A 23,931-nucleotide genomic window follows, 5' to 3' on the forward strand; every position below is an offset into this window, starting at 1 on the left:
TTTGCCATCTGGCAGGGCTGTGTCTACGGCAGAGGTCTCCTGAGGGATGGTGGGAGGTTTCCTGCAGAAGGAGGGTGTCAGCACTGTCCCCGCGGCTGCTCTGAAGCCCCCGAGGCAAGTGATGGGCAGTGCATTGATGGCAGTAAAGTGTTAGAGGGCCATAGATGCTGCGTAAGGAATTTCTCCCTGGTTTCATCTGTAGCTTTTGGAAGAAATACTTCTAAAGAAAAAGGTTATTAAATTATTTGCGGTTGAGGTACCTCATGTAACAGAGCTGATTCCTCAGCTGGGTAGCAGCAGAGCTGTGAGATGTAACAGCTCGAGGAACTGTCCCCTTGGTTTTGCACAGGTGTGTTGCAGAAGTGAAACCAGCTGAGTCTACATGTTGAGCTTGCTTGTTTATTTGAGTCGTTCTGGAAACATTGCCATTCCTGACGCTGCAGCTGTGTTTTTGAGGTCAGCAGGAGCAGGACATCGACATGTACAGCAGTAAAAGCGTGGTGTTGTGGCAGAGATGTTTCATCTGGCCTTGCAGGAATTCATATGTGTAAGTGGAAAGCACCATTAACTCTTACATCAGGAGGGTGCAGTCTCAGTCGTGTCTGCAGTGCTGTGCCTACCCACGTGCTTGTAAAGAATGAAGAGTAAGTTTACTTTCAGAGCCTGTGTGTGTACACATAGCTGTGAAGAATATATGTTCTTAGTTCCTTCATCTCTCGGAGAATCTCATCTTTGCTGGTACCCGCAGCAGCACAGGGTGGGCTGGCCGGGCAGGTGCAAGGTTCCCCTACAGCAGAGACCTGCCAGCACAGCGGCGTGTAGCACCCCAGCACCCAGCCACAGCTGCTCGGGGGGAGCGTCCTTCCTTGCTGACACATTGGGAAAGGAAACCACGCTTTTAATTTTGGGGCTGCCGTTGTCGAGCGTCAGAAAAACATCCGAACGTTTTGCAGAAAGGAGGTGGTTCCTGAGATGCGGTCAGCCAGAGAAAGCCTGTGGTGGTGCTGGGCTGGTTTGTGTCTTACGTGATTCTCGTTGTGCTTCCAGATAGATGCCGGTCATCCTGTCGCACTTCTGTTACGTACCTTTACCTGTAATACCACAGGCACCGGCCCAGCTGTGCTTCTGAATGCCTGTGGCCCTTCGGGGCCCTCTCATATGTGTTTCTTCACCTCTGGAAACTAAGCAGAGGTTTTTCAGGAGCAGCCTTGTCCTACCTGGGGGGAGGGTGTGATTGGGAACTCCCAGCAAGTAAAACCTGTGCCGATTTAATTTAGATGGGAATACAGGGCTAACAGGGGTGAGGGTGAACAAAAAGGCTGCCTTATGAAGCGGGTGTAATGTGCAGGGGTGATAAACGGACCGTGAAAGGAAAGCTTTATGCCAGGAAGGTGAGGGATGCCCAGCTAAGTGATGGCCCCAGGGTGGAGGAGGGTGGCTGTGCCCCCTGCAGCCCCCTGGACTGGGCACGATGGAGCCGGTGCTCGTGGCTGCAGCCAAAGGCGGCAGCGGCAGAACCACGGCCGGGCACAGCCCGAGCGTTTGGGGCTGGAGGGCTCCGTCAGGTGCAGGCGGGGATGTACCTGCTCGCTGCGCCAGGAGGGGCGACCCCGGGGCAGGAGCAGCGCCCCGCATCTCCCCCACCTCCCTGCCGGACAGGCAGCACCGGCGGCCTGGGGGGGGGCAGGGGGGGCCAGGCACCGCTGGCGGGCGGGGGGCACAGCATCGCCCCGGCCCCGCAGCCCCGGCGGCGGCGCGCCGAGAGGCGCCGCTCTCCCGCAGGGCGGGGGTGCTGCTGCCCCGTGGCTTTGGGAATGGGTGCGGGGGGCGGTGAAGCCTTTCTTCGGAAAACCAGATAATAATGCTCCTGAGGACGCGGCTGGCAGGCGCTGGCTGCTCCGGCGGCCGCCCGCCCGGGGCCCGGCCCGCAGCGCATAGGCGGGCGGCGGGGCGCTCCGCTCCCGCAGCCGCTCCACGTCACTTCGCGGCGAGCCGAGCACGTGGGGCGGGGAGCCCGTATAAATCTCCCTCTCCCTGCGCGGCCGTGATGTTATCTGCTGGCACCCGTCCCCTCCGCGCAGGGAGAGCCGAGGGGCCGGGGGCGGCGGGCGGGGGGCGCCGGGCGGAGCGCTAGAGCGCCGGGAGCTGCGCGCCGGGGCCAGCCCCAGCCCCGCGGGGGAGCCCGGGGGGGGGGGGAAGAGCGGCCGCCGCGCCGCGGCCAGCCCCGCTCCGCGCCCGCCATCGGCGGAGGCTCTCGGGGCGGCGGCGCTGCCTCGCCGAGCGCGGCGTGGGGTTGGCGCTCCGGCGGGCGGAGGAAGAGGAGGGAGCTGGAAAGAGCTCTGGGCCCGGGCGGGGGTGGGCCGGTGCATGCGGCGCGGGGCGCTCGCAGCAGCCTGCGGGACGCGGCCGGCCGGAGGATCGGATCGCCGCTCGCCGCCGCCGCGGGGCCGAGGGGCCGCCGCCTGCCGCTCCGCCGGGCCGCGGGGGCCGGGGCTGGGCGCCGCCGGGGCACACGTGCGCGGCTCTGCCGGCGCCGCCGCGGGGGCTGAGCGCCGGGCGCGGGGCGGTGCCGCCGCCGCTGCCGCTGCCCCGGGAGCCGCGGGCGCCGCGGGCGCACGGCGGGGCTGAGCACCGCGCCGGCACCTCTGCCCCGCCGGCTGCGGCAGCGCCCTGCGATACCCGTCGCCGCTCCCCCCTCCTTCTTTCCCCTTTTTCTCTCCCGTTTTTTGTTGTCCAGCCCGCTCCGCCGGCGCGCTGAGAGCAGGCTCGCACCCGTTTACTTGATTCGCAGGTTTGTTTTATCTCTTTGGGGTTGGTGGGGTTTTTTTTCCTCCCCTTTTTTTTCTGCCCGGCTCACTCCACCCCCGAATTTTATCTAGTTGTAGCAACTTGCTGCTTTTTTTTTTTTTTTTAATTATTATTCGTATTTTTTTCACTGACGCCTCCCGTGCGTTTTTCGATTGCGAGTCGTCCTTGCAGTCCGGTTTTTAACTGCATTTTGTCTGCAGATCTTCCCTTTGTTTGCACACATCCCCTTTTTATTTTTAATTTTTTTTTTCCTTCCTCGTTGTTGTTGTTCGTTGTTAAAGTCACTCTTTTTTTGGGGGGCGCTGTATTTAAACACTTAAAATGCACTGCTATCTCCTGAGCGTGTTGCTCACCGTGGATCTGGCCACCGTGGCTTTCAGCCTGTCTACCTGCAGCACCCTCGACATGGATCAGTTTATGCGCAAGAGGATCGAGGCGATCCGGGGGCAGATCTTGAGCAAGCTGAAGCTCACCAGCCCCCCGGACGAGTACCCCGAGCCCGAGGAGGTGCCTCCGGAGGTCATCTCCATCTACAACAGCACCAGGGACCTGCTGCAAGAGAAAGCCAACCACAGAGCTGCCACTTGTGAAAGGGAGAGGAGCGACGAGGAGTATTATGCCAAAGAAGTTTACAAAATAGACATGCAGCCTTTTTACCCCGAAAGTAAGTTCCCTGTGTGCGTGCATGTGTGCGTAATTTCGCCCCCGAGGCTTGGCAGTGCCCAGCACCTTCAAAAACCAGCCCCGTGCATCATAACCTGCTGCCTTTGCCGGGTTCGCTCCTGTCCTCAGCATCTCCTAGCTGGTGGCTTCCAGGGTTCTGTTTAGGTGGTGGGATAGACATATATAGCCTGGGGGGCTGGGGGGGTTGGGGGGGGTCAGCCGTCTCCCCAGACTCACGAGGCTTCGGATCCCCTTTCCAGTCCCCGAGGAGTCCCCAGAGGTGCCTCTGCTTCGCACCACCGCGTACCTGAGGGAAGCACTCCCACCGCCCAGGGTCCCGCTCCCCCCCCCGCGCTGGGTCGAGTTCCCCCGCAGCACCGTGTGCAGCCTCCAAAAAGAGCCAATATCTTTCCACTGCTGTTGTTTCCCTTGGAGTGTCTGGATCGGGCAGGTTTCCATCTCTCCATAACTGAAAAGAAAAGGAGGTCTTTAAAAAAAAAAAAAAAAAAAAGTTACCGGCTCCTCTTCTGCCTGTGCCCCTCCAGCACACTGTCCCGCAGACCGCTATTCAGGTTGGTGCTGAGAGAGGACAGAGGCGCTGACAGCCTCCCTCCTCTTCCCACTTTAACTAGCCTCCCGCTCCAGTTCATGGGCGCTTTCATTTCAGGTACAGGAAAAGTTTTCCCTTCTGGGTAGCCTCGGTTCTTGGAACCTGTCTCAGCCCGTCTGCCTTTTGCTGTTTTTAACGACCTTCTGGTGATCCGTGCCACGTTTTGTGAGGGGGGGGGGAAAAAAAAGGGGGGTGGGTGGGTGTACAAATGCTCTGTGCTGCCCGAATCCACTTAGAATGATTAATAATCATAATGATGTGCCTTTTTTTGTTTTGGTAGTGAAGTTTAAGTGTATAGAAAAAAAAAAAAAAAGGAAAGGAAAAGCAGTGCACTCCCTTAAAAGAATCCAGATCATCATCATACTGAGGAAAGTGAAATACCAGAAGCAGAAAATAACTCCAGTGTTTGCATGTCCAAAACCTAGTCCCTACTCTTTTCATTTAGGTCGCTTTTCTCTCTCTTCCCTCCCCCGCCACTTGAGATGCCCTATATACTTGCTGTCTGTTTTTGAAAAGCGCATACCTCTTGCTTAAATAGATAATGCAGCCATCTTGGTAACTTTATCCTAGAGTTTCTAATTGCATTTTCCCCTTATTTATTTTTAGTTTAGCAAGTTGTAGATTTGGGGCTTGCTCCGTCTTGCATGTGATAGTCCTAGGATGCCAGCCAAGGTATCTGAACCCCACGCTGGGTGCAGCTGCCTCCCTTTCTTCCTTTATTCTTAAATGACAGCATCAGGTACAGGACATCCTGGCAGTCAGAGCCATTTTATTATTGTAATTATGGCACCATCCTTAATAGCCATGGTAAATACACTCCGCCCTTGTTACCCTCGGGGAAGAAATACTTTTTGGAAAAAAAAAGAAAAGAAAAGAAAATTATATTTGGAGCCAAGTGGGTATGAGCAGAGTGGTTCAGTATAACTCATAGCCGTGGTGAGAACACGTAAGTCATGCCTGTTTTCCACGTTGATACAATGTGGTATTTTGCTCGTGGTTTTGGTGGGAGCCGGCACTTTGTTTTGGGACCTGTCAGATCGTGCCCTGAGCAGAGGAATGAACACCTATGGGCAAAGGTTGGGAAGGCTGATAGCAGTGCCTTGGCTTGTGGAGTTGACCCTGTAACGGGGAGTCTCTGAGAATTGTAAAATGCATCCGTCCCGAGCGTATCTGTCCCCTGTTCCACGCATGAGCAAACTACAAAGAACCGATAGTCCGAAAGGCAGCTGCGTACTTTCCAGAAAATTAAAATATCTGTGGTGTGTGACTTGGATGGTGTTGACAAAAGAGGATCTATTTTTAAAATGTTGTTAGAGGCCAGATTTGTGCTAAAGTATCGATAGAAGTTTTGGAAGAGCAAAGGAGATTGCAGGTATCTACCAACAGAGTGCATCAGACGTTTGGGATCGGAGGGCCAGTTAGCAGCAGATCCAGTACTACTACTGTGCAAGGGCTGTCGCTAACATCAGAGTAAGTAGGTTAACTGTTTTTCCACTGCTCTCTAGTTTTACTGGATGGAGCGAACCTTTCCAAAAAAGACAGAAAGGAAGAAATCGCTCCACCATATTTTAAAGGAGGAAATTGAAAGTGCAGCTCTGGCGGCCGCGGGCACTTTCTCCTAGACGTATCGGAGTGAATTTTTTTAACTCTACGGTTTCTGCTGCATTGGAGGGAGGCAGGAGGGAGAAGGGGATCAGTGTGAACACACTGGAGGTCAAAAGCAGCTGGATGGAAGGCATGGGAAAGATCAGTGGTTCAGTTTTTACCGCAAGTTGTTAGCGTTCAGTAACTGACTACAGCCCAAGTATTACAAATATGCTCTAATTATACTCATAGTCAGCAATATATCACTACAGATCGGTGATAGGTCTTCGTGGGGCATTTTGTAAAGTTCAGACTAAATATTTTTAGCAATGAGGAGATTTAAAAGGAAAACTATAAGAGATATTGTATATACCCTAAGGCATATTTTGTCTTAAATATTATCCTTGGCCAACTGTACTGTATAAATACAGTAAATATGAATAGAACTGGCAAGATGCCAATCTCCTGGGATGAATTTTAGTCAAGAAGGTATTTATGGGATATAAATAATACTGTGTCAACATTTAAAGAAGGGATCTGATTAGTTTTGAATTTATTCATATTAATCTTTTCACATGCTGTTAGTTTAAGGCTCAAAGTAAAGTTATGCTAAGGTTTACTGATAGTTTGCGCTGAGGAAGTAAGGGGGCATCTGGCCTCTGGCTTGACAGTCCACTTGAGGTTAAAGACTCATCAAGTCAGAATATATGTGGAAATTGAGTGAGTCAGAGACTGCCGGACTCAAAACCAACAGATGTGAAAAGTAGTGGTGGAAGAAAATACTACAAAGAGGTTTGGAAAAACCAACAAGCTCTTGTCTGTCAAGCATGCCTGCCTGTGTTGTGCTCGTGACAGCATGGATTAGATACTGAAAGTCTGAATCTCTCCTAAGTCCAGTTGGCAGGCAGAAGTGGAGTTGTTTTATGGAGCGCTTTAAAGAGGGGGGTGGGATATGGAAGCTGAGCACAGCATCAGAGAGAGTTCATGCGTGTTCTGTGCCGAGGCAGTTACCTGAGTAGGTGCTTAATACTGATTCCTGTGAAAGCTGGATCATGTTAGAAGTTTATTACTTGTCAGCTCTTCATTGATTATCTAGGGCCTGATACTTCAGTTATTTATTTGAGGCTGGGTGACAGTTGCCTTTACAGTGACAATAAACAAATTTAATGCCAGCACAGTTAAGGATTGTGAATTGTAATACTAGTGCATAAAGGGGATGCTCGAGAAAAACAGGCAACACGTGTATGTGGGGACTGGCACCTAGTTCTTCATTCCTGGCAATTTTTATGTCAGTTAATGAGCTGGTTGGTACTGATGAGTTCATGCTAATACAGGTAAATTTTTACGTTTTCTGCATTCTTGGAGATAAGTCTGCAAGTACTCAGTAGCCTAAGAACTCACAGTTCACCTGGGTTTGAGCCTGGCTTTGCGCGGATTTTAAACTACTTTGGTATGAAGGAGCCCCTTCGCGTTCCAGCCTGAACTGGGTGGTAGGCTTAGTCTTCTCAGGAGCTCTGGACCATGAATATTGCTTTACATAGACTGTAGTTCTGCTGAATATTCGCCTCATGAAAGACAACATTATAAACTGGCTGGGCACAATGACATGCTTCTACTTTAACAAGGACGCGATTTACCAGCAATTATATGTACGTGGACTCCTTGTCTTCAGGGTACCAGAATTACTCATGCAGGAGCAGCCATGCTCCGCATCTGCCAGCATCGTTAGTACAATGTTACCAGCTACTGCGGCACAGCTTGTGTGTGTTTACATTTAGCACAACACAGAACTTAAGCTTTTAGGATTTCCTGTGCTGTTAATGATACGGAAACCATCTCGGAAGGAACGCCTTATTTTAAGACCTTCTAGCTATACTGGCCCAATGGTTGTGCTCTGGAGCACCTCTTGTAAGAGGTGTTTGCAGAGAGAACCTGAAGCAATGCAAAGGTTCCCCCGAGGAGAGAGGTGGGAGGAATATTTCCTTACTGCTTGTTCATGAATGGCACATATTGCAGTCGTCCTAGGTGATGGTGAAAAACCCAGGAAACTGTGAATGGCTTTGAAAAAGGGCAGGGTAATTTTTGGGACAGTAGTCCTCCACATGCTATGAGGGATAATAAAATGTCATGCTGTGGTGCACTCACGAAGGGCAGCTAAAGTCAAAGAGAGCTCTCTTCTTCCACTCCCACTCGTACGGAGCAGATGGTGGGGTGCACTACTTGTGTTCCCTGCCTGCCTTCTGAATCACCAGCGACTTGCTGTAAGCAAGGTGACAGGCTCGGAGACGGGGAGGTCTGCAAGCTGGTCTGGCAAGGTACGTGGTCCCCCACTTTCTTCCAGAGGATGAAGCCTACAGGAAAGCAGAACACCCATGGCCCCTCTCTTTAACACTGCAAGGTCGGAAGACCTGCAAGACAGAAATGTCAGTCTGTATTCCTGAATTCTTTGTCTCTGGTGTCTGTTGTAAAGAGGCACTTTTGCTCTAATTTGCTGAGTGAAAGAGTTAGATGTGCATTGCTGCCCCTGCCGCTCCCCACCTCCCAGCCCACTGGCAGTCTTAATTGTTTTATGGTCCCACAGACCTATCTGGAAGTGTGTCTTTGTCTTCTGCTCATGGCTGGAGATACACAGAGAGTACCCAGAGCTCATGGCACTCTTGCTGGCTCCACTTAATTGCAGGACTGGGTATGAGCAGGTGATTTTGTGAAGAAAGTGGAGCATCACCTTCATTAGCTGCTGGTTTTAGCCTTGCTTATCCTTGGTGCGCTGTGTGAGAACGGTAGCGGTCATCAGGATGGCTGTGTTACTTCAAAGTTACTACTTCCAGTGCTTTGCTGTCAGTTTGAAATTCCTGCCTGCACCAGAACTGAGCAAAAAGATGAATGAGAACTCCTGGCTGTCGTCCTTGGTGAGCTTCTTCAGCACCATTCTGAAATATGCGGGGAGCTTCACACACATGAATGGACTCATTAACATTAAGGCTCTGTGTATGCCTAATTAGCTTCCTTAATTGGGGCCCGGTTTATGGTGCATTTGCAGGGATGGACAAAGCCAGACAGTTCAAATCCCTCTCGCTGTGTTGAAATCTGTCATTTGGGCATTGGAGCCCAGTGAGAAGGAAATGCTTTACAGGATTTTTGTAGAGAGGCAAGAAGAGGCTCTGCAGTGCTCCCGTGATCCCGAAGAAGGCTGACGCTGCTGGGCAGCTGGCTTCTTTGCGTTTGCAGTGTCTGTGCTAGACTGCTCCTGTATTGCAGATAAAGAGAGGAACCCCAGGGGATGGTGACAAAACGAGTCATGAGCGAACACACACAAATGTTTCCGTTCCTGTTGTGAAACCACATGCTAAATGTTTTCAAGCAGGCAGTTTTTAGCTTGAGGATGATACGCACCCCAGGTGTTATTTAATGTAATACTGTGATGGATGTTTCTGCTGATTTGTTTAGACTAAAAAGTTTGGTTTGGTCATTTGTTTAGGGAAAGTACATCCTGCCTTCAGCCACAGGCTGTTGCATGTATCCTTTCGAATCTGTGATGTGGACAAGTAGGTGCCTAGCTCCAGTATCGCTGTCAGTTGGCTTCCTGCGGTGGTCTTTCAGAAGATCCTTTTCAGAAGCAGCTATGTTTCTTCTTAAAACAGCTCCCCCACACTTGTCCTCACTGTCCTTGCTGCTGATAAGCAACTGCAGCTGGGCACCCAACTCTACAAGACATACGGCTGCATGGTGTAAAGGATAAACTTCAAAGATTTGTCTGAGACAAGAGGATGAGGAGTTGGAAAAAAAACAACTTAGCATAAAGGGTTGTGGTTTATCTCCTTCCAGTGGGGCCATTCATTTTTTAATTTCTGAATGGCTCATGAGCATGTTTAGTACTGCTGTTCTCTTACCTCGAATGGCACAGGGTTGGCCCTGGAGAAATGAAGTGCTAGACCTGGCTTCGTTAGACCTGTCTGGTGAGCAGCTTTTTACAAGTTTCTGGTGCTCTGCAGGTTGGTCCAGAGTAGAGAAATTGCCTCTTTGGGTAGCATAGTGTTCTCTACACCAGCCAGGCTCTCCAAAGGGAGCCACACGGCGGTTCACACATGCGTGCTGCTTGGAAAGCTCCTGGCTCCTTGCAGACGAGGACTGGTGGGATGAGTTTAGGCAGCAGCACAGAGAGACTGCTCGTTCACTGTGGAAAGACAGGCTCTGCTGAAATAGACCTTGTGTTGCTGTTTGGGTTCTCTGGCATCCATGTTCGGTTTCCAGGAGATGCTAGACCTCACAGGCATTCCTGCAGCAGGCTTATGGCTGAGAGTGTGGAGAGGATCTTTAGAACATCTCTCTCTCATTCAGGTTTTAGTTTGGACAGTGAGCGAGGATTCCTTTTCATTTAATCTGTGATGCTTATTGGCGTATTCATGATCTTCAGGACTGTAGAGCTGAGCCTTTTCCTATTGAAAGCCCCTCAGGGCAGGAGCCTCTTTTTTTTTTGTTACATAAGACCTAGCACAGTGTGATGCTGACTTCGGAATATTATCCATAACTGTATAAAGTATAAATAAGTTGTCCTCGTAGCTGAAAATGCTTTGAGCTGGAGGTTGGACTTGATGTCCCTTCCAACGTGAATTAGCCTGCGATCCTTGTAATAATACGTTTTAATACAAGAAAAATAATGCATGGTGTTTCAGCTTCCACAGGGTGGTCTTGATGAAGGTGTTACCAAATTTCTAAAGATGTGGTGTTTTCTGTCAGTCTCGTGTTTGTGCCTCCACTGTACGTTTCTTGCACCAGAACAATGTTCTTCTCTCCTTTTGCACCCATTTTTCTTCCACTTTTCTTGTGTGGCTGTTGCTTTTCAAATAAGCATGGTAGGTTGCATGAAAAGAGACTGCTTTATTACACTTCAGCAAAAGCTGTGGCATTGTTTTAGGCGAACTGAGATGGGGGAAAAGGGAAATGTTGTGACACTGACCTCTCACTTTGCTTGTTTGGCTCCTTCCCACCATATCTAACCCACACTGCACTGACAAATATCACATCTGTCCTGACAAGCAAGTTCACTAATAACCATTCATTCATAACTTGGAGCTGCTGTAAGACTCCTTATGGGTTGCTTAATCTGACAGTTGTGCATTTGAGCAGACTTTGAAGAAAAGACTTTGCAGAATGACCGTAAGTTCAGTCTGACTTTGTGAAAACTAAGAGGGAGGTCTTGCGTGAAAGAGGATACTGTACTTAAGGATGTGTGTGTGTGTGCATGCATGCACACATGCGTGTGCATATATTTAAGAGCATTAAAACATCTGTTGTTGCCAAAGCCCCGATTGGAATGTTCTGGGAAAGATAATTTAATTTTTAGCTTCTGGATTCATTTCAGTGATGGTAATTTCAACACTTCCTGGGGAGAGTCTATCAGTGGTTATGTGCATCAAATGCAGCAGTAAATCTGTCATTCTTTCCATTTCAGTTTTTCAGGCTTACAACTTCGTTATTTTTCCCTGTTTGGCTGGTGTTAGTATCCAATGTTTTCCCTGGCTTCATCTCTTTTAAACCCCTGCCTTGAATTTTGAATTTAAAAAGGCGAGCTAAGCCTGTTGAAGTTCCTTCTCTTGTGTTTGTTTACGTGTAGCATTTGCAATTCAGCAGCTAGCTCAGCTGAAATGGTGATGGTAACTTACCTTTACCATAGTGATGACTGAAAAGATAGGAATCAGAACATGTTGGGTTTCATTCCTTGGGATGGGAAAAAAACAACCAACCCACAAAAAACCCCAGCCCTGTGGGTGGACTTTATACTCAGGAGGCTGAAAAACTAATAGATATTAACAGCACTGACTCTCTTTTTTTGAAGTGGTCAGAGAGTACCTAGCAGTCCCATGTTTCATGAAGGCTTCTGTGCAATAATAATTAGTAATCCTCAGCCCACTGTTGTGTTTCCAGATGATCTCCAATACCCCAAACTGATCAGAGAGTAGTCTTTGCTTACGTGAGTGGGCATTGTCCAATATACATAATATATTCGGGGGGGGTGGGGGGGCTTTGCACAAACAGTCATAAAGACCTTCTCTAGGACTGCCAAGATGTACACTAGGAAGAAGAACACCCGCAGGTCTTTCCATCTTCCAAGTGACATGTGAAAACAATGCAGCAAATTTACCTTCTTCATACGCAGGAGTGGGTTGAAATGATGGCAGAAGTGGCTGGCAGGCACAGCGTGGTCAGGGTCTGGCACTCAGCGGAGCCTGTGGCAGGTTGCTGCTCCTCTGCTGGGTCCCAGGGGTAGCCCAGGTTAGCAGAGCTGAGAGATGTCACTGCTCCCCGTGAACACGGCAATGGAGGGGCAGCTTGGCCCTTTGTGTCGCAGTTCCTGGTCTTCCTTCAAGGGTTTGATGCAGGAATTGATCCAGTTGACTGGATAATACCAAAGCAGAGCACCTTAGTAAATACCTAGTAAGCAAAATTGATGGATGCCAGGTGTCCGGTCCACCAACACGTGCAGTATCGGCAGCTCATGTCTTTGTCCAAATGCCTACAGGCAGTATAGGGGATGTTTGCCCTCAGGGAAGGGTAAGTGATATATTGTATACTCCAGTATGATAGGATGTTTTAAACTGCCTCGAGATGTGTTGGATCCCTGCAGATCCTTGGTGTTCTCATTCTCACCCAATCTCTGAGATCCAGCCCAGTTTTCTTGGCTGTTGCAGTTGGCTCTGGGCCTCCCTGGCAGAGCAAGGGCTGTATATGTCTTGGGCCAATCACTGCTCTATACTCCAGTTTTTCCTGATGCACACTTTGGAAGTGAAGTAGCCGCATTTCAACATTGAGGTATGCTGAAAGATGTCTGTACATTCCATTTGTTGTGCTTGTTGTGTGTTTATCTAGCGTATAATGGCAGGCTATTGCAGCAAACGTACATACAGCTTCAGGTTTGTGAGTGAGGAACAAGTTCCAGCTTTCTTGAAAATAAATCTGCTGTTCTGATCTGGTGGTGTGATAGGAACTGAGAGGCTGCCTGCCAGGATATACAGTTTGGAAAGCAAGGGAGCTAAGTGAGCAACTTCATCCCAGTTAGGATGGACTCAGAATAGATGGTTGGGGGTCAGGGCTTTCTCTCCCTCTTCCCATCTGGATTCCCCCATCCCAGATTGCATTTCTCCCCAATGCTAGGAGCCATGTATTTGGAAATTTCACATTCCTCTTTCTAATCAGGGAAGAAAAGAGCCCCGAAAGGATCTAGAAAAAGACATCTTTATAAAGGTGGCCAGAGACTGAGTTACAACAATATCATGTGTCTGAAGGAACTTACCTCCTTCCAAGTTGGAATCCTATTATTTACCCACTTTATTGGGAGACTTAATTTTCTCTGGCTGGAAGTGTATTTGTTGAGGTAGAGTCTGGAAAGGAATCTGCCTCATGCACACTTGCTACAAGGCCAGCTATACATGTGATACAGTCAAACCTTTCCATTTTTCTGCCTTTTGAGAGTATGTTCCGCAGATTAAGGGCACTGGTCCAAAGTCTGCTGAAAACACTGGAAGTCTTTCCATTGACTCCAAAAGTCTTTGGATGAGGTATTAAGTGCCATTCCTTTGTTTCAGGGAACAGCCACATCCTCGAGATATGCCGGGACGTATTACTGTAGGTGCTTTCCCTTTTATTGAGTTGCCATTGGAGATATTCTTCTGCATAAGGCCTTGTGAAAAAAAAAGGGGGGGGGGGGAAAGAACCACTTTTAAAAATAAACACCTTAGTAGCTTATTGATAGAAGCACTTGATGTCAGATGTCATCTGGGAAAAGCATATGGCAGCAATATGGCAAGAATTGCAGAATGCAGAGAAGGAGGCATGAGTTCATGTCCTGTACTTTGTAGGTATTCCACATCTCCCCCTGTCTAAAATAAATGACCATCTGACTGCAAAGGTCTTGGCAAATAAACATGCCGTAATATATCTCTATCATCCTCCCTACAGCGAGTTTTTGTCTAGAAGCTCATCACTCCACATCCAGAGACTTTTTATAAACACGTGCCAGATCAGACCTCAGCACCCAGAGCAGGCAAGAATCTGAAGGCTGTGAATAAGAGTGTGGCAAATATCTGTGCGGTAGATGGTAATGATAGGTCAGGGCTAAGCCAACAAGGTGTTTTTGCGTTATCGGTAGAATCTTAAAAGTCAGTTCTGAATAGAGCTGGAGCCAGGAGAACAACTTCTGAAAGTCAATTTGCTGCATGATATATGCTGAATTTACAAGCTGGAAAGCCAAGTAGTTTGGGAACAGGAGCTGTGCTTGCAGCATGAAGGTGCGTGTGGTTTTACATAAAGCCTCTCTGACTTGATACATCTCAAAGTGGCTCACAAAATAATGAGTTAACTTTTGAGGTACGTTTTTTGCATGGATGAAAAGTTGGAGCAATTTAATTTGAGTCAGTAAAGCTACTCCAGATTTTTCCTTGTGGTGTTGAAACTGGAGTCTGTGCAGTGATTGTTTAGGCAAGCAGAACAGTCATTGTGGCCAGGGTTTTAAGCAGCACCTAAAGGAGTGGTTCCTTTGTAGCCTTTGAGAATCCAGCCTTTTATTCAGATGAAGCCTGACTCAGGTAAATCTGCTTTACTGATTAGAAATGCCCTGAATACTGTTTTGTGTTGTGTTTGTACTGCTACTATATACTTTCCAAAGCCTGGGAGGACTCAACATCCACCACAGGTTGTTGGGATTTTGGTTGGTTGGTTGGTTTTAAAAAAACAAAAACAAAAAAAGCTTGGTTCGTATTTTATCTGTGTGGAACTTCCTATGTCCTGTTGGGATGGGATTCGATCCCAAGCCATTTGACGTGGGTTATGAAACCAAAGGGCTTGATTCTTGTTTAATCTAAGGCAATATTACAATGTCAAGGAGTATGAAGTGTTTTAACATAATGACAGCCAGACCTGTAAGCAGGTTCTGATTGAACACAAATGTTGCCTTACAACTGAAGGAGATGCTCATCTCAGCAGGGATGGGATGTTCTTCTCAGGGTATAAGGCCCCAGGTCTGTTCACACTCATGGCTAATGACTAATTTATATGATACCGTACCTCTGAAAGGATGAGACTGACATTGCTCTAGGAGGCTTTGAGTTAAGGTAGAATGGACACTTACAGATTAAAAAAGCTGAAAGCCATCATGGTGGTCTTATGATCTCCCTGCCTGCGTTTTTGAGGCCATTGAATTTTGCTGAATTAATTCCTTTTTGAAGGGGCATTCACACCATGCTTGGTAAATCGTTTCAGTGATTAATTACATGCACTAGAAACAAGCATCTTTGTGTTTTAAGTTGTTCAGCTTCAAGTTCTGGCATTTGGATCTGGTTTAAGCCTTCACTTGCTCTTTTGAAGGCCCATTATCAAATTTGTGGGCATTGTGCAGGCATCTGCAGGAGAAGCAAGTTTCACAGACAGGAACCGATGTGGCTGAGAGCAAGCTCGTGTGGCTGCTGGAAGACCCTGTGGTGAGGCAGCCAGGAGCTCGGCACGGGCTGCTTTACCCGACTTTGAGTGTGTTTCAGATCCATAGGCTGTGATCGAGCCACAGCTCTCTTAAGTTCAGTATGCTGTGCTCCTTGAGGCGCAGCCTAGCTTTTTCAGTTATTCTTACAGTTTCCCTATGAAACTCCTCTACTTTATTCATTTACTGCTGAGATTGTGGACAGCGGTATTGGACATGGTACTTCAGCAGTGGCTGTGCCATTAGCAAGTACATGTGTGTTGCAGACTTTGCTCTAATTCAATATTACACAGTTAATGCAGCTAATTTTGGAAGCGCTTTTGCCAGGAGCTCTACAGGGAGAGGTAAAAATTCATGTTTCGGTGATTATCCACCAGGTTTCCCCCCCTCCCCAAGTTCTTTTCAGAGGTGCTGACCCAGGATGGAGTCCCCTGTTTTGTAAGTATGGTCTAGTTTCTCTGTCCTAGAGTTGTATTTTCATATTGATTCTACTGACATTTACATCTTGATGTAAAAGGCTTCAAGTCACTGTATTCGCGATGCATCTATTTGTCACATCCATATCATTATTTCATCTGCAGTTGGTTAATAATGGTTTAGTTTCCTTCCAGGTGATTAATAAAAATATTAGATAGTAGAGTACAGTAAAATGAGCCTTGTGGGACCTTGTTAGAAGCTTGTCTCTCAGGCTGCATATCATTGTAGTCTCATAAAAAAGCAAAGCTTTGATTCATTTACTGCCAGGCCGTGTTGGTGTCCTGTTGTTCCTGTTTCCTAATGAAATCATTATGTAGCACCAGGTTAAATGTCTTGCAGCTACTCAAGTACATTATGTTAAAACAAGGTTCTTACCAACAGGACTGTCGGTGTTACTCACCAAGATACTGGACCAGTGACATCTGTTTTTCTTGCTGATGTTGGTTATGCTCCCTTAGTTCCTCTGAGCCTGAGCTGATTCTCATTCCTGCACTTTGTCTATTTTTTCTGGGATCAATAGAAGATTGACTGTATATGTGAGATAGCATGGGTTGCTCTGTTTAGGACTGTATATTAGCAAATATGTTCTGCCTCAAATCCTTAAGATATTTTCCAGTGTTTGGGATTTATTGAAAGCCAGTTTTAACAATTTAGATAGTTTCTTGGACAGCTCTTTGAAAAGTCTTCATCCAAGTTATCTGGTCTTGCTGGTTTTACAATGTCTGATTGTAGTAGCTGTTTTAAGACCTTCTGAGTTGCTGCTGGAATAAAAAAAAAATCATCTTTTCATCTTACGATTGCCTGGCTTTTTTATCTGCAGAAGCACATTTCATATTTCTGCATTATTATGTCAACAGTTTTTATCTTGTAATGGATGAATGTCACTGTTAGGCTTCCTTAGTACTTAAGTAAATCTCATCTTTAAGTTTCTTGGCCATGAAGTTGGTACACCCATTTGATTTTTCTCATCTGTTTTCTGCAGTTCTTATTTTCTGATGTGTAGTGGTTCTCAGCAGCTATTACTTCTACTTTTGTTTGTAGTATATAGTTGCATTTTTAAATTTTATCTTCTTATGGTTGCATTTGTTTTCTGTCACAGTTTTCTGACCAGAGTGGTTTTATTTGTTGATGGTGGAACTGTGTCATTTCTACCTGTCCACCAAACTAAAATAAGGAGTCTGTAGAAACCAGGTGATCAGAGAGTACCGTGTCTGGGCAGGAACCAGATAAAAAGGTGCGGCCTGACAGAGTGGGTTGCCCTTGTGCTGGTGGGAGCAGTGCCACCCACCACTCCTAACTAGAGTGGAGGAAGTAGGTGGTGATGGGTTATCTAGTGCTCATACAGCTGGCAGCTCTTCCCTCAGAGAAGCAAGGAGCCAGACAGTCCGTGTAAGGTTAGTTCTGTTGCCAGAAGCCATAATTTTGGAAAGCAAACAATGTTTTTGGGTTTCTTTTCCACATTCAATAGCACAGGACGTGGGAGACCTCCAAGTCACTGACTCAGTTTGGTGACTCCATGTTGCAGAGTAGTTAGTGGAGGTGTTCTTCCTACCCCACCCAGAGGTCTGAGCCCTTAATCTATAAAGAAATCTCAGTTCTGTTCAAAATAGTGTAGAGGGCACGATGGATCATAAATCATCCTAGTAATAGGGACTTAGTAAAAGTACCTTGGAATTAGGAATATATGTACTTAAATAGTATGAGCAGATGCTCTCATTGAATCCATCCTCTAACACTGAATTGGAGCTAACTCTAGCAAGTATCTTCAGGGAACAGTCTGCTTTGACAAGTTACTGTATAAAAGAGAATGACCAGCTAGTCAACATCAGTCTTCTCTCTGATAGCCCTGATTTATAGCATGATTTGGGGCTCTTTGGACATGCCATTCTGCAGATTAGCTGCTTCAAGCTTTGTTGTATTGTACTGTTTGTTCTTCAACGTGTCATCCTTCCATGTCCATCTCCATAGTAGTCTCTGGGCTCAGTGAGCAGCCACGTTTCTCATGCAGTCCATGAAGCATTTTAGGAGTCTTCAGAAGCCAGCTGCCTGGATGCTTTTGAGGGCAGCTGGGGTGAAAAGTGGAGGAAGGAGTTGAAAGCAGGGCACCTCCACATGGGCAGGCGGGTGTGCAGTTCCTGCATGCAGGCAGCTAGTGCCACTAACTTCTGCTGGCTGGAGAGTTTTGCCTAAGAGGGGTTTAAAGTCTCTGCTTTTCTGTTACAGTGGACCAGTGCGTAAATAATTTTAATTGTAATTACTATTACAAAGCAGGAAAGATTGCACAATTTTAATGTGGTTAAAAACTTTCACTTCCCTCTGTAGCTAACAATCATCTATTACCCACTGTCTTTATCTTAATTGTTTAAAGATGCCTGTGCTTTGAGTCTGTGAATCTTAACTTCTCTGCAATGCAAAAAAATGTGCAGTTTTCTTTCACCTTTCCTTCTCCGTTACACTTTTACTTCTGGTATAATTCCCTTTTCTTCTTTATTTTTTCTCCCCAGAGTGAAAGGGTTGGACAATCCAATCTGCTTTTCTTGAAAATGACTTGCTTTCATTTCTTCCTCCAGCCAGGGAATAGTTTGGAAAGGCTGCTCGCTGGACCCTTGGCCGAGCAGGCGGAGGCAGCCAGCTGCGCCGCTTGCCAGGGGAACAGGAGCGCTTCCTGGCAGAGGTGGGGCGAGAGGAACGGAGCTTGTGCCGCGGGACTTGCTTTTATCTCCTCTGCTCTCTGCAAGGCAGTCCTGAAATTTCCTGACCACTTTTAGAACAGCTGAGCAGTGATGCCCACTGCTTAAAAAAAGAAAAAATACAACAACAAAACAAAACAAAAAACAAAAGGAGGAGAGACCAACTTGCTGTTATAAATAGCAATAGAATGAAAATACTAATCTGTGCTGGGCAATCCAGTGTGAGTTTCTGTGTGTGTGATTTTGAATACCTAGTAAGGCAAGATGGGTGCTCCCATGTGCCTGGCCACCATCACTATCACCTTGTATGAACCCCCTTTTTGTATAGTGGTCCACATGCGATTCTGCTGTTGAGAATAGGATCTAGGTCTGCGTTTTATCCTGTTCCATTATATTCAGTGTATTTAGGGTTGGATGCATGCTGAAATGTTCTGATACCCATATCTTTTTTCGTTTTCTGTTTCTTTTTCAAAGTTCTGGGTATGTTTGGATTTGTGGGTTTGGTTTTGGAGGCCGAGGAATTGCAGAGTACCTGAGCCCTGCTGCTGAGGTGAAGTGTTGAGCAGAAGGAATGCTTCAGCATTGCTTTCTGGCTTTGGGGACCTGCAGACAGGTTGCTGTCAGCAAACTGCAAATGCTTTACTTCGTGGAGTATTCTTTGAAATGAAATTTTGCAGGTTTCCTGGTAAAACCTAATTGAACTTAATTCCTTGGTCTCCATTGTTGCAACCTTGATCAGAAATACATGAGTGAGAAGAATTCTCTTCTAAGCCTCTGAGAAGTTTGGAGGCATCTATCCTCTTTCATGGATTCATCACAGACATGTTGCACAAGAGGTTCCAGTGTGAAAACAGCTTCTAGGGAGAAGATTTTCTGTTACTTGCCTTCCAAGTCTGACATGCCTAAATCTGTCACTATTCTCTTGCCTTCTTCCTAAGGCATTTCAGAGATATCTGGAGATGCCATGGATTCTCCTGCCACCTTCCTAAGTGATGTGTTTCTCTATACTGGTTCAGCTTTTGCCATGAACCTTGAGTGAAGTCAGTAAATGATGACAGGTTCCTGGCTTGACCTGAAGCCAAAACGGACAGAACCGCTGGTGACGAAAGGTAATTATCTGAGGGGCTGATAGCCATGATTGCATCAACAGTGATGGGAAACCTCAAGGCAGTACAAAGCCTCAGTATCAGGATGAAACTTCTCTCATCCTTCTGTGGTTTTCCCCGGTGGAAGAAACAATCTGTTTGACATACCCAAGAGACTTTGTTTTATCTGCTTTTGTTAAAGTCTGGGGATGGTGAGATGAGCTTTATAAACTTCTAGTTTGGATTGTTGCGATTCATACCCCTCGGGTTGGAAGTGAGAATTGCCGTGTGCTGACTTGACTAAAAGCAGTCGATGCCACCAAGAGCAAATACATCGTGTGTGCTGCGCAAAGGGCGTTTGCTCCTGCAGAGTCTTCCTGGTAAGAATTCATGTTTCTGACTGGAATTGGAAAGTCTGTGAGGGCCTGGGATACTTCTGCCTTAGAGACTTCGTTAACCTCAAGTAAATACCAAAATACCCATCTTACTTTTAGTGTTACGAAGCAGTGGTACTGGTTTTGGGTACAGACAGCTAAGCAGGTAATCATGAGTGCTCTTCGTTCAAGGGCATTGGCAGCTATTCTGTGTTGTTTATAATTTTTTCATCACTTTTGACAAGGAACTTTAAACTTCTATTGATGTCACCAAAGGAAAAAAACCCTACATGAAAGCAGTCTTGTTCTTCTATGCTGGAAAAACTGAAAAAAGAGAAAGAAGTTCGCTCTGGATATTCCTTCCCCCTCTGCCTCCCCCCGCCCCCCCCCCCCCCCCCCCCCGCCTTCGTCTTATTGAGAGGTGCTAAGTAAAACATCCATGGGTAGGAACAGTCCAGCTGGGGAGGCTGTAACTGCCCACATTTAGTGAGTCAGGGCTCTCCACAGCTCCTGTAACAGAGATCCTTTTCTTTGCTCCCATTCTGGTCCTGCTAGTGCATCAGCCAACTTTTACCCCGTATTGCAGCTGCTGACAGAGAGGTTTTCTGATGTGTGGAGCCAAGGGCCAACCACAATCTGTCCATGTATTTACAGGGATCATTTCACTCCGGTGGAAGCATGGCCAAATATTTCTTGATAGAAACATGCTGCATCCATCTAACAACACTATCCAATTGAGGCAAAGTGAAGAATGCTGTAATATTTGTAATACAGTAGTTGCTCAAGCCCCAGTGAGAGATCAGGACCCTGTTGCATGAGGCGCTGTCGATCTCGCAGTGCTTTTCCCAGCCCTACAGACCTTCTAAACTGACAAGTCAGATAATGATGCTCTGTGGTATAATCAGCTACAGTGTAAAAGGCAACGTGTGCTCGAAACCAGATACTTTCATGTGATCTCAAATATTTCTTCATGCGATAGTGTTCATCATCTCATGGCTATGCTAGTCCAGCATGCTTACTTCATGTGTCATCCAGTGCTACTGGTGGTTTTTTTTGTTTTGGTTTGGGCTTTTTTGGGTTTTTGTTGGTGGGTTGGTTTTTTTTGTTTGTTTGTTTGTTTTTGGGTTTTTGGTTTTTTTGGGTTTTTATAGGGCCAGACATTAATCTTGGCCTTATAGCCCCAATAGCTATTATTTCTCAGCAGCAGCATGGTGAGTCTGAAAAGAGAAATTAGAGTCAAGAGGGTATTTTCCCAGAAGATTACAACAGTTATAATGGAGGTCAAACTTTTGGCTTCAGCTATTGGACTGTTTCGCTTTAAACTTGAAATGCACGTCAGTGAAAGCAGTAAGTTCAGAGTTTAGTATGAAATAGTGCCAAAGACTAAGGAAAAAAAAAAAAGCATATCATAGTAATTTTAGTAAAACTTCGCCATCACTCTTCACACTGAATATAACTTTTCAAGCAATCCCAAGATAATGAATCACCACTGGAGGAAAGCACTTCACAACATAGCATCCTAGTTTGGGCAATTCAAGACCAGGGCATGGAGTATCACTTATAATTATTTACTGTGTTGTTTTAAGCATTAACTTAATAGTAATACTACAGAGAATTTACTCGTTATACTTGCATTATTACACATTTTAAATATCCTGGTATAAATTCCTTTAACACAAGGCTTATCTCTCTAACTTAAGGATCAGTTATGTTTTATTAGATAGTTGCAGCAAACTTCCAAGTGCATTACCCAGGAAACAGAATGTTTCAAAGAAACATTGTTAAACTTTTAAGTTAATCTGTCTGTATGTCTGTAATTAATAGCATGTAGATGTCATTACCACAGGAAGGGTTTTAAAAGCCTGTCACTCACTGGCTGCAGTAGGAGCTGTCTGTGTGTGGCAGCTTCAGCTCTGTGCTCCCAGTTGTTATACCTTGCTGCATACTGGGCATGGTTCTGGCTGGCTGGAGAGCAGGTCTGTGGATGTTAGTAGAGTTCCTGTATTGATCTGCACCCTCTGAGACCTGACTTAGTGACATATATTCTGGAATTACTTTGTATAAAATATCTGATGCATAGAAGTATCGGTAGATACATTAATGAAGCTCAGGCGCGTGAGCTGTTTGTGTTTCTTCTGTGATAGCTGTTGGCAGAGCTGGAGGGACTTCAAGAGGCTGCTCAGTTGTTCCTGCATCAGAAGAGGGTGTAGACTGTAGCCACGATATTTCAGATAGATATTTGTGTAACCTTTTCTTAAAGGCTTCCATTCACCACCACAGGTTGCACCACCCTGTGCAACCTATTATACTGCATCGTCATTATCCTTGACGTCAAAATGTTTTCGTGGTATCTAGCACAAACCTTCCTTGCTGCAGCTCAGAATTACTCATGATTTATCCATCATGGAAAATGCATCATTGCCTTGCTTTTTGTGGCAGCTGTGGCTGTGGCCAAATTTACTCGTCAGTCTGTTTTATGGCTCTGTAGTAATCTCACTCCTCTGCAGCCCCTGGCTGGGTCGATGCTTCTTTTTTAACTAGGAACCACTGACAGCTACTTCCTTAGGGCAGTTTTCCAGTCTTGCAGCCTACCTACTGTATTTTTTTTGTCAGACCATATCTCCCTCATTTAGTAATGGGTGTGTCAGTGTCCAAACTTACTGAAGTCAAGATAAATGTCATCTGTGGTTTCTCCTCCATTTGCAAAGCCTTTTATCCAGTCCTGAAGGCACTTTGGGTTGTTTGGACACTAATTGCTTCTGACAGGTCTATGTGAGCTGTTACTCAACTCCTTGTTTTCTTCCAGGTGCTAACAAATAGTTTCTTTGAATATTTTTCCACTCTTGTTCTGTATTTAATTCTTCACAACTCCTTATTTCCCTCACTCCTGCTCTTTTTTTTTTTTTTTTTTTTTAATTAGATTTCATAGGCTGCTCTAGTCCAACCTTCTGGTACTACATACTTGACACTACATTTAAAACTATCTTTTCTTATATGTAAATGTAATTGCTAATAGAAGCAATAAGGAACAGTAAAGTAGATAAGGAATAACGTATTCATTTGTGGCTGATATTTTCAGAAGTTTAGGTAAAGTGTAAAAAACTGTGCATCTGTCCACAGTCCTTTGCATCCAAGGCTGTGCATTGTTAGACCTGTGTTGCTTGTATAAGCAAGGTAGAAGAATGGGGAGAGGGACTGAATGCACCTGTGCCTGGGTCTCTGCTTCTAATTATGGTCTGTGTCAGGGTGGTTTTACATTGTGCTGTGGCCCTTGGTCAGTTATTTCGTTTATAGCTTGCTATGTACTTGGAGAAGTGAGACAGACCTTGGGGATCCCTTCTGTCGGAATATACTGCAAACAGTGAACCGAGTTGCTGGCTGTGTGTGAAAGTCACTTGTCAAATTTGAACAGTGTCACACTCATACTTTTTTTTTCATTTTAAAAAACAATCCGATGGATGATGAGTAGCATTCTGTAGTATCTTTTACTCAGAGGTCTCCACAGATGTCTACAGGAGGCTATAAAATGAGAAGAAGAGAACTCAGCTCTAACCCTCCTCATCTTGCATTATTATTGTTCATTTTTTCAGATGGAATTAGGTTTTGATGCCATTTCAAAAAATGGAAGCTCTGAAAAGAATGGAGAAATAGCTTCTAAGCATTTTCTCTCAGGCCTCTATTTTGAAATAACCAAATGAATTAAGAAGTAACTTCTTCGTACTCTTTTCAAGAAATGAAAACAAAGCTGTATCATCTTTTGGACTGAGTGTACAACATTGGCTATGTTTGCTGTTCCAGAGCACACAATTTATATTTATGAGAAACATAATATTCTGGTTTCTTTGGGGTTTGTTTCTTTGGGTAGGGACTGTTCGAAGTTTCATGCCAGCACAGTACCTGGCCCAGGTCTCTAGGACAGTGGTGCTTTGTCTCCTGTGACTGTTAGTGATTTCTGAGCATCATTTTTTCCAGCAGCCTATATTTGATCCCATACGTTATGTTACTTTGCACATGAGCTCATCTTTTCTACCTTTCCCATCTCTTCCTTTTTGCTTCAAGTCTTGGCTGATTTACTTGCTGTGTCCAGGTGTCCTTCCCTCCACCCTTGGGGTAGGTGGCAAGGGAACTGGGGGCATTGTGTTTGCAGTGCTTTAGGCAAGTGGTGCCACAG

At 46.1% G+C, this 23,931-nt stretch overlaps 1 protein-coding gene across 1 annotated transcript in view; it reads left to right on the top strand.

Annotated features, from left to right (window-relative positions):
• The first annotated feature begins 2,593 nt into the window (after positions 1-2,593).
• Positions 2,594-23,931, top strand: part of TGFB2 (transforming growth factor beta 2) — a 65,558-nt gene continuing 44,220 nt past the window's right edge. The window contains exon 1 of the mRNA XM_037405576.1: positions 2,594-3,472. Coding sequence (XP_037261473.1) covers positions 3,130-3,472 — 343 coding nt within the window. The 5' untranslated portion in view covers positions 2,594-3,129. The remainder of the gene's footprint in view (positions 3,473-23,931) is intronic.

This window comes from Falco rusticolus, chromosome 12, assembly GCF_015220075.1.
Source record: "Falco rusticolus isolate bFalRus1 chromosome 12, bFalRus1.pri, whole genome shotgun sequence".
Lineage (NCBI taxonomy): Eukaryota > Metazoa > Chordata > Aves > Falconiformes > Falconidae > Falco > Falco rusticolus.